The sequence below is a fragment of the Trichosurus vulpecula genome, chromosome 5, assembly GCF_011100635.1.
Source record: "Trichosurus vulpecula isolate mTriVul1 chromosome 5, mTriVul1.pri, whole genome shotgun sequence".
NCBI lineage: Eukaryota > Metazoa > Chordata > Mammalia > Diprotodontia > Phalangeridae > Trichosurus > Trichosurus vulpecula.
The window spans coordinates 182227632-182241607 of NC_050577.1; the positions used below are offsets into that span (position 1 = coordinate 182227632).

At 33.1% G+C, this 13976-nt stretch overlaps 1 protein-coding gene across 15 annotated transcripts in view; it reads left to right on the top strand.

Moving 5' to 3' along the window:
- C2CD5 (C2 calcium dependent domain containing 5) overlaps nucleotides 1-13976 on the top strand; it is a 124700-nt gene that overhangs the window by 46680 nt on the left and 64044 nt on the right. For 14 of the 15 annotated variants that reach the window (XM_036759692.1, XM_036759694.1, XM_036759697.1 and 11 more), the window contains 2 exons: nucleotides 10906-11020; nucleotides 11944-12039. In XM_036759692.1, coding sequence (XP_036615587.1) covers nucleotides 10906-11020; nucleotides 11944-12039 — 211 coding nt within the window. Of the gene's footprint in view, nucleotides 1-10905; nucleotides 11021-11943; nucleotides 12073-13976 lie in introns of all 15 variants that reach the window. The other variant, XM_036759695.1, reaches the window with a different exon arrangement.

Consider the following 13976-nt stretch of genomic DNA (forward strand, 5'->3'; position numbering starts at 1 on the left):
TTCATCATGAATTAAATATTATGAGGAATTTAAAATATAAAACTGAATTTATTCAGTAATGACCAATTAGAATATGCTATTTTTAAAACATAGGAGTCAGTGTGGTTTAGTGGAAAGAATCCTTGTTGAAGTAGGAGAAAGAAGACCTTAATTCTTTTCTGGACTTACCTTGCACTGGCCGGGGATCTCAAGGCATGAGCCTCCTTGAACTTCAGTTTACTTGTCTGTAAAATGGACAGAAGCTCTTTCCCGTCTGTCTCATCAGCATGTTTTAAGAAGCAAAGGAAATAATCTTTGTGGAAGTGCTATGGTTTACATTTATAAGAAAACTTTTTTCTGTACATTTAAAACAACCCCAAAAGTGAAATTTTTAAAATAATTTACAGTATCTTTGAAAGCAGTTAAGAGAAAGAAGAAAGGGCACTGAACTTGAAATCATCCCTTGTGTTGGGATCCTGCCTCTGCTATGTAATACTCTGTGACCTTGGAAAAGTCAGTCAAGCTCTATGGGCCTCAGTTTCTTCTATAAAATGAGGGTGTTGAATTGGATGATGTGTAAGGTCCCTTCCATTCTCTAAGGTCTATGATCCTTTGATCTATGTAAGTTAAAAAAAATATTCAATGAATTACTCAAGAGCTTGTAGTCTCTAGATTAAGAGGCATAAAAAAAAAAAACAGTCAAGATGAACTCACTTGGAGAAGCGGGAGATTAGTTTTTAATAAGCAAAATTCCTTAGGGCACAGGACGACCTATAAATGTATATCTCAGTGAAGCAGAATTCCATTCTATTTGCATTCATGAGAATCTGTTCTCTGCATGTTAGAAAGCAAGTACTAACCTGATAGTAACATATTACTTTATTACATTATTTTTCCATTGAAATAACACCCAGATCTTTAGGATTTCTCTTTTCTCACTTCAAATACTGGGAATAATTGATTTTTAGAATTTTTAATCTAGAATGGATTACAACGGTCCCACAGTCAAGAGAAAACTGAGGTAACACCTAAGAAGGTAACATGACCTTCAAAATTCTGAAATGGCTGATGAGGAAATAGGATTAAAAGTTTGTTTCACACTAGAAGAGAATTATAAGAGAGGAGAATTTTAAAGGTCCAAGAACATGATGAGGACCATGAGTGCAGGGACTAGGCAGAAACAGTTTGTGGACGTTGAGTCAGTAAACCAGTATGTAATTTGAAGAGCTAGAAAATCTGGCAAGAACAAAGATGGCTAGGATTTGTAATGATGTTTTTTGGACAAGTGGGGTGGTCTTTTCAACTATGATGACATTTGGATAAAGTAGGAAAAAAAGGGAAATATACTTTGTAAAAAATTAGTTTATGCTAGTCCTAAAGGAATTAAGGGGGTCATAATTGTTACTGTAGAACTTGGGAGAACAGTGGTTGTAAGAAGCAATATATCTTACCATTTAAAAATTAATTGATGAAGCTGTCTCAGTAATCAAGTAACTTTAAAGCAAATGAGACAAGTATTAGGTGATGAGGTAAATAGAATATAAATTGGGTAAAAATAGGAAAATTTTAAAAGATGACTTTAATTTTAACCTTTATATACAAAAATCTTTTGACTAAAGTGTTTCATAAAGCTTTCTTTCTGCTGAATTGGTGATGTGCTCAGATAATACAAAATAATTTTTATAGTCATCTTATGAAAAATACTTTGTAAAAAATTAGTGGTTCTGTATACCAGTCTGCTGGGGAAAGTTGTATTTCAGAAGTACATATAAATTACTTGTTTATTTTCATGTTTTTGCCATTGCTTTGTGACAGATTTTTTGGAGTATGTATGTCATATATTCCTATAGATAAACAGGAGTTGGCCATGTTAGTAAGCATCAGGTAAATAAATGCTAACAGTTAATTCAGTATGTTACTGGAAGTTTTGCTAACCAAACTGCTTAGTAATTTGGTTTTAACATGCTGAAGAATGACAAGTGTGTATTTCTAACCACAGATTTTAGAAACATCAGAATGGAAGGAGGAACCTTAAATTTTGTCAATACTTGTAATGAATATGTTAGAGTTTGCTTGGATGTGTATCTATGTAGATGACCATGCTTATAGATATCAACCCTTGACTATCTTTTAATTTCTTACTAGTATAGATTTTATTAGGTGTAAAATCTCTTGAGAGTTTTGTGGTTCCTAATAATTTCATCTGCTTTCTTTTGTCCCATTCCCTCATTAGTTTATAAAAACTACACTAATAGTGCAAACAGAAATTTCTTATTTTGGGGGATAAAACTGCGAAAAAGAAGGAATGAAACTTATTGTATTTTGGGGGAGGGTGCTGAGCAGGGGTAGAGGGTCAGGAAATCTCTTTTCTTGGAGAAACACAATATTTCCTTTCTGACCTCCCTTCCTTAACTATTGAAAATGCTGATATTGTCAGCTCTCCTGCCAAGCAAGTGATCTGATGGAGGAGGTTAGCTTGCTTCTGTGGATCCTGGTTTTGGTCTTGAACCTCTTCTTCCTTCTCTTTGATCTTCCAATCTAGGTAGTGGGAAAAAAAAAAAATGAAAAAAATCAAGAAAGGAAGCTAGGTGCAGAATCTTGTCCTGACAGAAATAGACATGGAGGTTGAGGTAGAAGTTTCCAGTATTGTAGTGGAGGAAAAGGCAGAAACAAAGGTTTGAAAATGGAATGATAAGCACAGCAAACCTGATCGGAGCTGAAAGTACAGAGAGAGCAGAAGATTCAGGTTTTTAGCCCAAAGTCTTTCTCCTGTTACGGAGTCCATCAACTTAGCAAGTAGCAAAATGCGATGACCTTAGAACAGCAACAGTGAAAATTGAGCCAAAAACATGGCTGTAATACTATTTGGCTTTAGTTTCTTCATCTATTAAATAGAGACAATACTCCTGTTAACTCCCTTGGAGGATAGTTTTGATGACAGTGCTTTGTAAAATGCTCTGGAAATGTGTGGTGCTCCTAGTAGAAACATTGCTCCATAAAGCTTTGTTGTGTAGTCGACCTGGGTCCTTGGAGACATTCCCCTTAGAGTAATAAGTCTAACAGGTTCTGTTAAGTCGAAAAGGCTTCACACAAATTGGGACGACAAGTCTGGGAGTGTCTTACCTGAGGACGCATCTTTCTAAATTTAGAGAGGCTTACCATCAGAGTCTTGACTACCAGGTGATGTTTTTTGTCATAGCAACTAGAGACTGTCTACTATAGAGTTGAGGAGTTAAAATATACTTTGATGGAGATAATACCTAAATTAGCAAAATCCCGGATCCTTAAGTATTGCAATGTTATTAATATTATTTTATGTGTCCAACTTTATATTAGGTATTGTAAAGGAAGTGAAAGAAATTTAAAAACAAAACTACATAAGCCATTTATTCTAGATGGGATTGATTATTGATGGATTAGTTTTGTTTTGTTTTGGACCAAGTTTGTGATTTCATGAGTCTGGGGATCTCCTTCCCAGGGAGCAACTTCTTCTGCCAACTCAAAGGTTACAGTTTCTGTAGCTTCGGTCTTAGAGAGTTTCCCGGAGCATTGTGAGGTTAACTTGTCTGCTGAGGGTCACACAGCCTATATATGTGAAAGGTAGGACTTGAACCCCAGATCTTCTTGGCTCCAAACCCAGACTTTTATCCACTATATTACAGTCTGTTAATTAATAAGTATTTATGGAATAGCTAGAATAAAGCATCATGTTAGGTGGCACAGTATTGTAGGAATTTAGAAATGAGAAAGACCATCATGAACTAGTAAGAGAAGGCTTTGTAAAGGAGTTAGGACTGAGCTGAGGCTTAAAGAAAGTATAGGATTTAGATTGGTGGCAAGAAGAAAGGGCACTCCAGCTGGGGAAATTTAAAATGAACATGAGTCAGGTTTTACAAGTGAGTATGGTTTACCTGGAAGGCAAAAAGGGGAACAATTGAACTGAGTAGTGCCGAAGGTTTATGTTGTGAGTGAAAAAGGTTGGGTAGAGGAGGAGAGCTCATGTGCTGGAAAACCGAGATAGCAGACTGAGCAGTTTGAATTTGAGATGATAGGTACCATTTGCCATGGGGCTTTGGGTTTGTAAAGAACTCATCTGTCACCAGGTAAATAGTTAAGCCTAACCTGTATGGAACAACCAGCTAGGCTTTTCCCAAGGCTTTATGATGAAGTCAAAGCATTTAGTGTGTATCAGACATTAATGTTTGTTCCTTAATTTGTAAAAAAAAATTTGTTAAGATAAAGCATGCCAATCATGTATATTTTTAAAAGAAGATAAAATTGAGATGAAGATTTAATGAACTCCCCTGAAGTACAGTTTGATACCTTTTTACATTCTTTAGTTATTACTGTTACCTAATAGAACTCATTTTGTTTAAGGAGATTCCTTGTGGTCTTCCTTTCCCTGCTGCAAGGTTGCTTATGTACCTTTTGTAGTTTTTGCCCTATTCTCAGTGCAAAACTTAGAAACTTTGCCTGTATTGCTTTCTGTTTATTCTGAGAAGAAAATCCCAGAGTAAAATGCTGATTTTTATTAGCTCTCTGTCTTTTCCCTCCCTATTTTTGCATGAGAGAACTATATTTTTTGTTATTTGTCTCTTTTAGCCAGAAGAGAGCTTACCTCTACTCTTTTAGTCCACAGGTACAGTATCCTGGATTCTCTTTGCTCAGAATTTCTTTTCTAATTAACTTTTTTCTTTTATTTTCTTCCTTGGTCTTTGAAACTCAAGTTGGTGTAAAAAATGACATAAATAAGATTTTCTTTTAATAACTCCAGGAGGCTGCTCCTAGCTTGTTCTAAGTCTACTTCTCAAAAAGGCCTAAGCCATTCTTCTCTTTTTCTTCTACATTTTAAATCCTATTTGAACAGAAAGACTTCATATTCTCAGCCTGTGTTTCAGGAAGGTGATATTAGATAGGAGTGAATCTGAGCAAGGCTAATTGTATGGGGTGGTAAAGAAAGAATTGACCAAAAGGAATAGTAGTACTAGAATGGAAATAATTAGGAGAAATAACAGTGATAGGAGATGAAGTTTTTGCCTTGTGTACCCCTTCATATTGGTTTTCATTTGCTGGTTTATCTCTTCTAATGAAAATAGATATAGATAGGTAGTATAGTAGCAATGAAAACACAAGAATGGATTCAAATTTGTTGAAAAGTCAGTGTGAGATTTTAAGCTGGACACCCTTTTGGCTGTCTGCCAGCCTTCTGTTCCAGTTATGCACAGAAGCTTGAAGTGGGCAATGACTTTGACAGCATAAAGAGGCACTGAGGTAGGGGGCACAAAGCATCTAGGTCTGAATGAGAGTGACATTGAAGAAGTAGTAAGCATCTGCTATGTGCTGAACTTGAAGTTAAGCATACACAGCGAATACACAAAGATCCAGTAAAACATATGGATTGACTTCAGTAAGATTTCAATCTTCTAGAAGTGTCAAAGTTATTTTTTAAAAGAAAATCATAAAAAAAACCTCAGAGTTCTGAATTTCTGAGACTTCATTTCTCTGATATGTCAAATGGGTTAGGCCATCATGATACCTGGAATGTTTTATTGGAAAGTTTTTCTGTGAATAGAAACTTTAACTTACTAATAGTTTTGAGAGAGTACAGGGCTAATCTTCAGTTTCTTTGGCTCATTAGAAGATTTGTACTAGTTCAGGTTTTCTTAGGGGATGGGCACAAATTACAGTGATGATTATAAGGCTTAAAAAATGCCTTTTTTATTGGAGAGGGCTTTGGGGTGTGGGGAGTAGAAGTTTAGGGTTTTCTTTTCTCTGTTTATAATTAACAGTTTCTAGCCTTTTAAAGTTTTTTTTTTAAATAAAGTATATATCATAACTTCCACAGTCAGCAACATTTAGTCTTTATATTTAGATAGAATACATTTAGATAGATTTTCTGGTGCTTTGAAAGAGATTTTTGAAATCTCTCCTAAAGTACATATTAGTGTGGATGTTGGGATTTAGGAAACATCTCACCTTAATTTGATCACTATTCCTGTTGTCTTATTGAAATGTAATTATTCACTTTCTGGACCAATAGAGAAAAAATTTAAATGAATGATCTTAAGTTGAAAAATATTGTTCCAGAATATTAGCAGCTCTCTCTCTGCCCCCTCCCATATTGAAGGGCAAAATGTAGAAAAAAGAGCATTCAAAAAAAGTCTGTCTTTAAAAATGATAGTACTGAATTCTGACATACATAAGTTAGCTCATTTATAAGAAAATAAACCTTGTTCCTTGAATGTGCAGATTCATTTGTCAACCTAAATGCATTGAATTTGGTTTAATTTGAAGGAGTTTTGAATGACATTTGCTGAAAATGTGCATCTTGCTTTTTACTATTACACAGCTATGTATATGGAATTTATTAAATAAGTTAGGTTGTCTTGGACTTCTCTTTAGGAATACATTGATAAAGCAATTCTTCTTTCACTATATGTGATATTAATACTAGGGAAACCAGAGCATTTGTAAAGTTTTTGATTTTCCGCCTTTGGAAAATCATTTCCGTGAATGTGAGGAAATATTTATTAAAATGAGATGTATGTATTATATGTATATATATTACATGAAAAGAATTTTTAAATGGGATAAATTTACCATCTATAATACATGAATTTTTTCTTCATAAATAATAAAATAAATCATTTTATTTATATAGATACTCTTCCATGATCTCTTAGATGAAATTACAAGATTATTGAATGGACTAAATGTCCTAAGCACTCCTTCATCCAGTTAAGTACCAGAGATATTTTAGTCATCCACATAGACTTTGCCATGCTATTATTCCCCCCAACTATCACATCCTAAACTATCTCGTCCTTGTGACTTTGCCCTCTAGCCTGGCTCTTTGTTGACAGTTTGGCACCTCATCCCAGTGCAGTGTGTATACATTTCCTTTAAATTGAGTTTTATGTTGAATTCATTCTTTCAGAGGTAAACTTTCCCTTAATATCATGTTATCTCTCACTTCCTTGCTCTTTTCCAAATTGGGTTGAATAGGGTGACTGGTCAGTTCCCCCTTTTGTCTCCAAACCAAATTATTATTATTATTCCTTAGGGCAGAGTGAGTAACCCAAACTATAAATACTTTACCTCTTTGACCATCCATTTAATAAATGTTGGATGATGGCAAAAAAATGTGTTGCCTTATCTAAAAAAGGAGAGTATAAATGTATATTTGCATATTGCTCAGCTGAGAGGTATCTTGTTAGAAAATATTATCAGTTTCAAAATTATTGCTTAAGATGATTCTTCCAAAATGTCAAGCTAAAACCCCAATTATAGCTGTATTCTAAAGAGTCAACTTTGGCAAAGTTGAACTCATTGTAATGGTAGCATAGTTTTGTCCATCTAGTCATGTTTCATCTAATAAAGAGATGAGGTAATTGAATTATAGCTTAGTTATCTCTACATCAAGAAATGAAGAATCTAAGGGGAATCTATAAGGAGATTTGAGCTGTATGGAAGAAAACCACAAAATACCATGAATACTTAGAAAAAAAGAAATTTTATTTAAAAGTATTGGCATTTGCCCATTACTTTTGATTAAATTGTAAATCGCTGTTAGGAAAGTGGTTTAATGTTGAGGCAATTTCTTTGCCTTATACCTCTAAAAGTCCCTATGATAATTTCTTTTCCCACTCATCTCAGTCATATGCCTTCAAAATTAAGCTTCAAATAAATACCCTAATTCTGCTTGATTTCACATGTGGCATGTGATTGCCGTAATCATCTTTTATTTTACCTTTTATGTTAGTAGCTCCAGTGTGTTGTATTTTAAAATTTTTAAACTTAAAATTTGTGCCCCATATAAAAGTTTATGAATACATTTTCTGCAAAAACAAATTAAACTCTTAGCTTTTAAGACTTTAGTATTTTCAGTTTTAGGATACCAGATCTTTCTGAATTTTAGTCTTTAGTAAATTAGGCAGACGCTCATTAACTTAAGGATCTTACAGCTCACTGTGGTCTAAACATAATGTAGATTTTGAACAAAATTAAACTTTTCTTTAATACTAAATAAATGAGTTCACTATTTTAAATTACCATATCTCAGATATAATAGATTCAGAATTAATCTTCTCCAATTTATTGTTTAAAGTTTTAGATAATTTTTGCTAAAGTAACCACTAGCTATACTAGAAAAGCCTGTGATTGAGTGCTACATACCGTATGCTTGCCTTGCTTTCACCTAGAATCTAGGGCCATTACTTTCTGTAACCATTTCAGTGAGCTGCCATAGTTCTCAGTCTGTACTGTCACCTGATCCAAGCATGCGCCAAAATACCACTGTTTCTGGCTACTGTCTGCTAAATCTGCTTTGCAAATCCTTTGTTCTTTGAGCTTTTGCTTTAGCCACAAACAAAATTAAAGAAGCCCTTTGGAGTGTGACACATGCCATCTTGCTTTCTTAGCTCCTCTGTTATGTAAATCCTTAGCATTACTAAATTTGTAAATATTACAATGGCATCCCCATGTGGAATTGTGTGGCTCATGTGTCAAAATAAAGGCTGCTTGTTACTATATTTGTCAGAAAAATAAGAATGCTGCATTCACACTGCATTCAGTGTTTTGTATTAACCACTTATGATGTCATAGTGTTTGGTTTAATTATGTGGTGATTTTATGCATTAATACTAAGGTAAGTTAAGTGTGTTTATATATTCTGTGTTACGTGTGTACATATATCAAAGTAATGACACACACTTTTAAATTTAGATTTACTAGCCATTTAAAAATGTAACATTCAGGTTTATAAATCGAACTTAAAATGCAGTATTTTCAATTTACATCTTATTTTTTAAAAATCTTATTTGTATCTTTTTTTGAAAAAATCAGTTATAATGTGTCATTTTAGATAGCTTGACTTTAGGCAACTCTTTTATGTAAAAATCCATATTTGCCATAAATAAATTTTGCAGTGATTCTTTGCATTATAAAAGTTTTATCCTACACTTTTTAAAAATAAGAGCCCCAGTGCATTTAAAATGATTCATTGTGTTAAAATTCATTTACATGTAGTTTTTAATGACCGTATCTTGTGTTTTTACTACCCTTCCTGATTTTTTTCCCCTAGAACTTTTAGTAAGATTAAATTAGACACCAGAATCCTATTTTCTTAGATGTTAAAATTCCATTGTAGAAAAGGGGAGAGAATAAAAAAAAAATCTTAGGAGACATAGAGTATGTTGATTAAATATGCTTATGCACTGCGTATATTTATTTAAATCTTGTTTCAGGAAGAGTTTATCTAATGGGTACAGTGTTCTACCTAATTATCCCACATGTTTCTTCATAGAGAATACTGATTTGATAGCTCCAACATTTCAGCCTTTTCTCCGTTTTTCTTTTTTTCTCAGTCCTATTTTGACCCTTTTTTCAACTTCTTGAGGATCTGCATTTCTTTCTTTTTTTTTTTCTCTAAAAAGGAATTGTATAAATCTAGATATCCAGAAACTAAAATTCATGCTCTGGCTAATATCCTTTGTGGCATTGGCCTTTGTCTCTGTTTGATTTATCTCCTGCCTCACCCTTCTCTTTCCCAAGGAGAAAAATAGTCATAATATTCTACTGTGTAATCTAGAAAAAGCTCTTAAATTTTTGTGTGTGTGTGTGCTTTGATTTCTTCTGTTTGCTAATAGCGAATATACTACTACTTCTCACTCTTTGTCATTGGGTAATTGAGGCATATTTTAATTTTATTTTTTTTTGGAGAGGGAAAAAGTATTTTGAGAATTAGGCATAAATAATTATTCCTAAATGGAAATATGTATATTATATAATTTTTGAATCTTAGTTACTACCAAATACTACTGTTCTCTGCACACAGTAAACACTAATGTATGTTTGGATCGAGTTGATACATAACTTTTTAATATGGAAGATCTTCAGAAGAGGGATTTAGTTAGCAACTTATGCCAAATTGTTCATATATGAGAGCAGCCATGGAAACAAAACAATATTGTTTTAGTCTCTTTTTGTTTCTAGCATCTTTTACTATAATTAAGGAGGAGTTTTTTTGGCAGCTGCTGCTCACTGGTTAGTTCAAGTTAAATGCAAGCAGATAAAGGTGTGACATAGATAAATGTGTGGCACAAAGCTCTTTTGAAAGTTCTTTGAAGAGTATACACTGAACAACCTTATTTGTCATCACTTGCAAGATGTACAGCCTTGAAGATAGGCACAATTCTGTAATATCAAGACATTTTCTGAGTGAGCGACAAATAAAGTTCATTGTCATAATTAAAATCTCCCGTTTTGCAAATTAACCAAATTATTGGTGTTAATTTTTCTTTTTGTACAAGTTTTTGGGTTAGTTAGTTAGCCTTTTATTTCTCCTCTTTCTGCTCTAGGTCCCACTTCTTTCCATGATGGCTTCTTTTCAGTTAACATTGGTAAATCTTTTACCAGAAAGGAAGGACTTTGTTAGGCTGTTTTGTATATCATTCTTACTACAGCTACTGAGAATCCATTTCCTAATGCATATTCCTTATATACTCACCTCCAAAATCTGTTGGTTTTGCTTTAAAAAAAAGAAAAAGGTGCCAGATCTGCATAATCCTGACCAGTATGAAAGTGAAACATAAGATATTCTCTTGGAACATAGATTTTTAACGCCTAAGTTTTGAGTTTGGAACCTGTTGTGTCTTTACTTTTAAGGTATGTAAGAAGATATGTTTCTATTTGGTGACCCAATGCTAGTGAAGAATTTATAGGACTAATTTATTTTCAGACAAGTGACAAAATAACCAAGCTAATAAAACAAAGCATTGGACTTTAAATATGAAAATATTTCATAACACATTCTATGACAGTACTCCATGCTTTTTAGTTTGCTTACTCTGTACTTCTTTAGTTAATATGCCACTTTATAGGACAAATGTCCCCAAATTACAAACTGATTTATTATTTGTTTTTCAGATGAACCAGAAACTCGAGATGCTTGGTGGGCAGAAATCAGACAAGAAATAAAATCTCATGCAAAAGCATTAGGCTGTCATGCTGTAGTGGGCTACAGTGAATCAACTAGTATTTGGTAAATCATAATCATAACCTGAGTTTCTAAATGCCATACTGTTTTTCTTCTGTCTTCTGAATAGGCCAAAATCTTAAGCCAAATATAGAGATGCTTCAGAATAGTGCTTACATAGCATTAGAATGCATTTGTAGTGTCAGTATTGGAAAGAATCTTGAATTTGGAATCAGAAGACCTGGATTTGAATACTAGCTATGTCAATTTTTAGCAGTGTGACCTTGCGAAAAATCAGTAGAGATAACCTTTTCATACTTTGATACTTTTCATACCTTTTCATGTATTCATGACCTGTGATCCTATATTTATTTTATGTATCATTCAGATTAAGCCCAAATACATTTTTCCTAGCAGTGCTCATATTTGTCTATTTCCTAAATTGAATAATATGTAATTACTAGAATACCCTAATTTTTTTGTAGAATTGTATTTTCCTAATACATTTAAGACAATGAGATTATATACCCTTCTTTAATATGGTTCAGGTAGAGAATTTTGATATTTCTTTTATTCACTTTGAATGAAATGAAGTTTAATATTAGAAGAATTTATGCTAAGTGAACTTTCTTGAATTATTTTAATAAATTTTAGTTAAATTTGCTTGTTTTTTTTACTGAATTCACAATGCAAATTGTTATTGCTAATATTTTAATTTATATACTTCTTTGTCCTGTCAAGTTTTAAGGAAAACTGCTTATTGTTATATAAATTGTGTTGGATAAATAATGCTTGGTAGTAAAGAAAATTCCACTTGCCTCTACTTGTTTGGTAAACAAATTTCCTTCTTTAGATTTTGAATCCTTTGTTTAAGATGATAGTATTTTTCACATATAGTACTTATTAGTGTCTTAAAAGTTGACTTGTATTTAAATCATCTCCTTTTGAGCTACTTGTTAAAATTAACATGTAGTTTTTTTCTCTTGTAGTGAAGAGGTCTGTATTTTATCTGCATCTGGCACGGCAGCTGTACTGAATCCTAGATTTCTTCAGGATGGCACGGTGGAAGGCTGTTTGGAACAAAGGTTGTCATGGCAGCCTGGCTTCTTTTCCATAGGGTCAGAGAAGGGAGAGGTTGATTTTTTTCCTCAGAGCCAGGATAGTTCTTCTCTATTAGGGTAGGTTACAGTGTTACAGTGCAGGATTCGGGACCAAGCACTTTACTGATTTTTCACTAACAACAGCAACAAAAGAAGTAATGGGACTCTGCACAAAATTAGATATATTATTTTTATTTCTAACAGCTTGAATAAGGTAACATGTTTGAATACTAACCAGAGAATTTGTACTTTTTTGCCACTGTTGAGGAATAATTTTATTTTTTAAAAAAATGTTTTGATATGTTCATTCCATTGCTGCCATTCATGAAGCCATTCAATTGAAGAAAACTCTTTAATTCACCTACTACTTATAGTACATGATATAATATTAGTAATTGCATAGAAAGTAAAGAATTTAAGTATAGTTAAAATTGAACTTCTTGTGTTTTAAAAATCAAATTTCATTATTACCATGCTAAGGGAAATTTAATTTTTTTTAGTTGACTGAAATTATTGACTCCTTTTAAATAGACAGCAAACATATACTGTTATTGAACTATTTTTATTGAAATCAGAACTGGAGATTTCTGAGATGGCTGTTTGCCATTATCACTGAGCTGTTGTATAAAACTCATATATTTTTAATGAATTGAATTCATTAGTATACTTATTGGAATATTCTGTGGTTGTCTTTGCTATACTATAGAAACTATAGTTTGCTAACTGTATAGCAAATAGAGAAAACAAAAATTTCTTGTCTAGTTAAATGCCGTATAGGTCAGCACCAAAAGTCTGGATGTAACAAAAAAGATCTTAAAGCATACACTTGGTGGCCTATTTATTTCAAACCACAAAACTATTTTGTTTTAACGGAATTTGACCAGGGATTTCAAAGCCCTGAAAAAAGGTAATTAGTAGGGAAATATTGATAGATTTCACAAGTGCATTTGTCAGGTGGGTATATTTTAATAATCTTGCCTTTGGCACTAGTGTATACTAATGAATGAATTCGTTAGCATTCCATTTTAATAAATGCAGTGTCTGTCTCAATATAATAAGATTATATTTGTGTCCTAATACTCCTTTGCAAATATGTAAATGATAAATTCTATTGAATGCAACAATTGAATGAATGTTATTTAAACATTACTATTACTGCTAAAATTTATTTACTTTTTAAAATGTATTGATGATATTAGAGGAGTTTATAAATTTTTCTTTTGGGTAAAGAGTGCTTTCTGGTCGTAGACAAGATATTGTATTATCAATCGCTTTGCAGGAGAAAAAGGAGGCTGAACCCTAGCTAAGAGGGATTGAAATTTACAGAATTTGAATGAGGGCATCTTATGTCAAGCATTGGCCTGGTTTCCTCTAGTTTTTGGTGAACCTGTGCTAAGGGGAGAGTTGCCCAGAGTATTAAACCTAATAACTGAATGCTTTCATGTAAAGTGGCTTATAATCTGGAGGCTTTTTTATGATCTAGCTCTGTGTTCCAAGAAGGGAATTTCACCCTCAGCTGAGACTTTGGAGTGGTACCCCAAATTATTAATAATTTATAATTCGGTTTAGATATGACAGCTCATAAACTTGAAATGATACTTTATAGTTTGTCTGAAACTATCTACAGATCCTCTTCAGAGTCTGCTTTATCCTGGAATTTTTTTTTATACGTTTTAGCAGTTTGGCTATACCTGGGAGCCTGTTCACCAAAACCTAGGAAGTGCACCATTTAACAAAATTAAGGGTTGTTTTTTTAAGCTTCCTTTACAACCAAACCCCTCATGTCCCAGAGAAAATCAGAAGTGCCGAACAGATCCCCCCTTATGTTGTCCATGGGACTGAAGAAGTATCATGTGTAGGGAATATGGAAGAATTGTGGCTTTAAAATGAAAATGTTTTACATAGGCAATTTTTTTTAATAT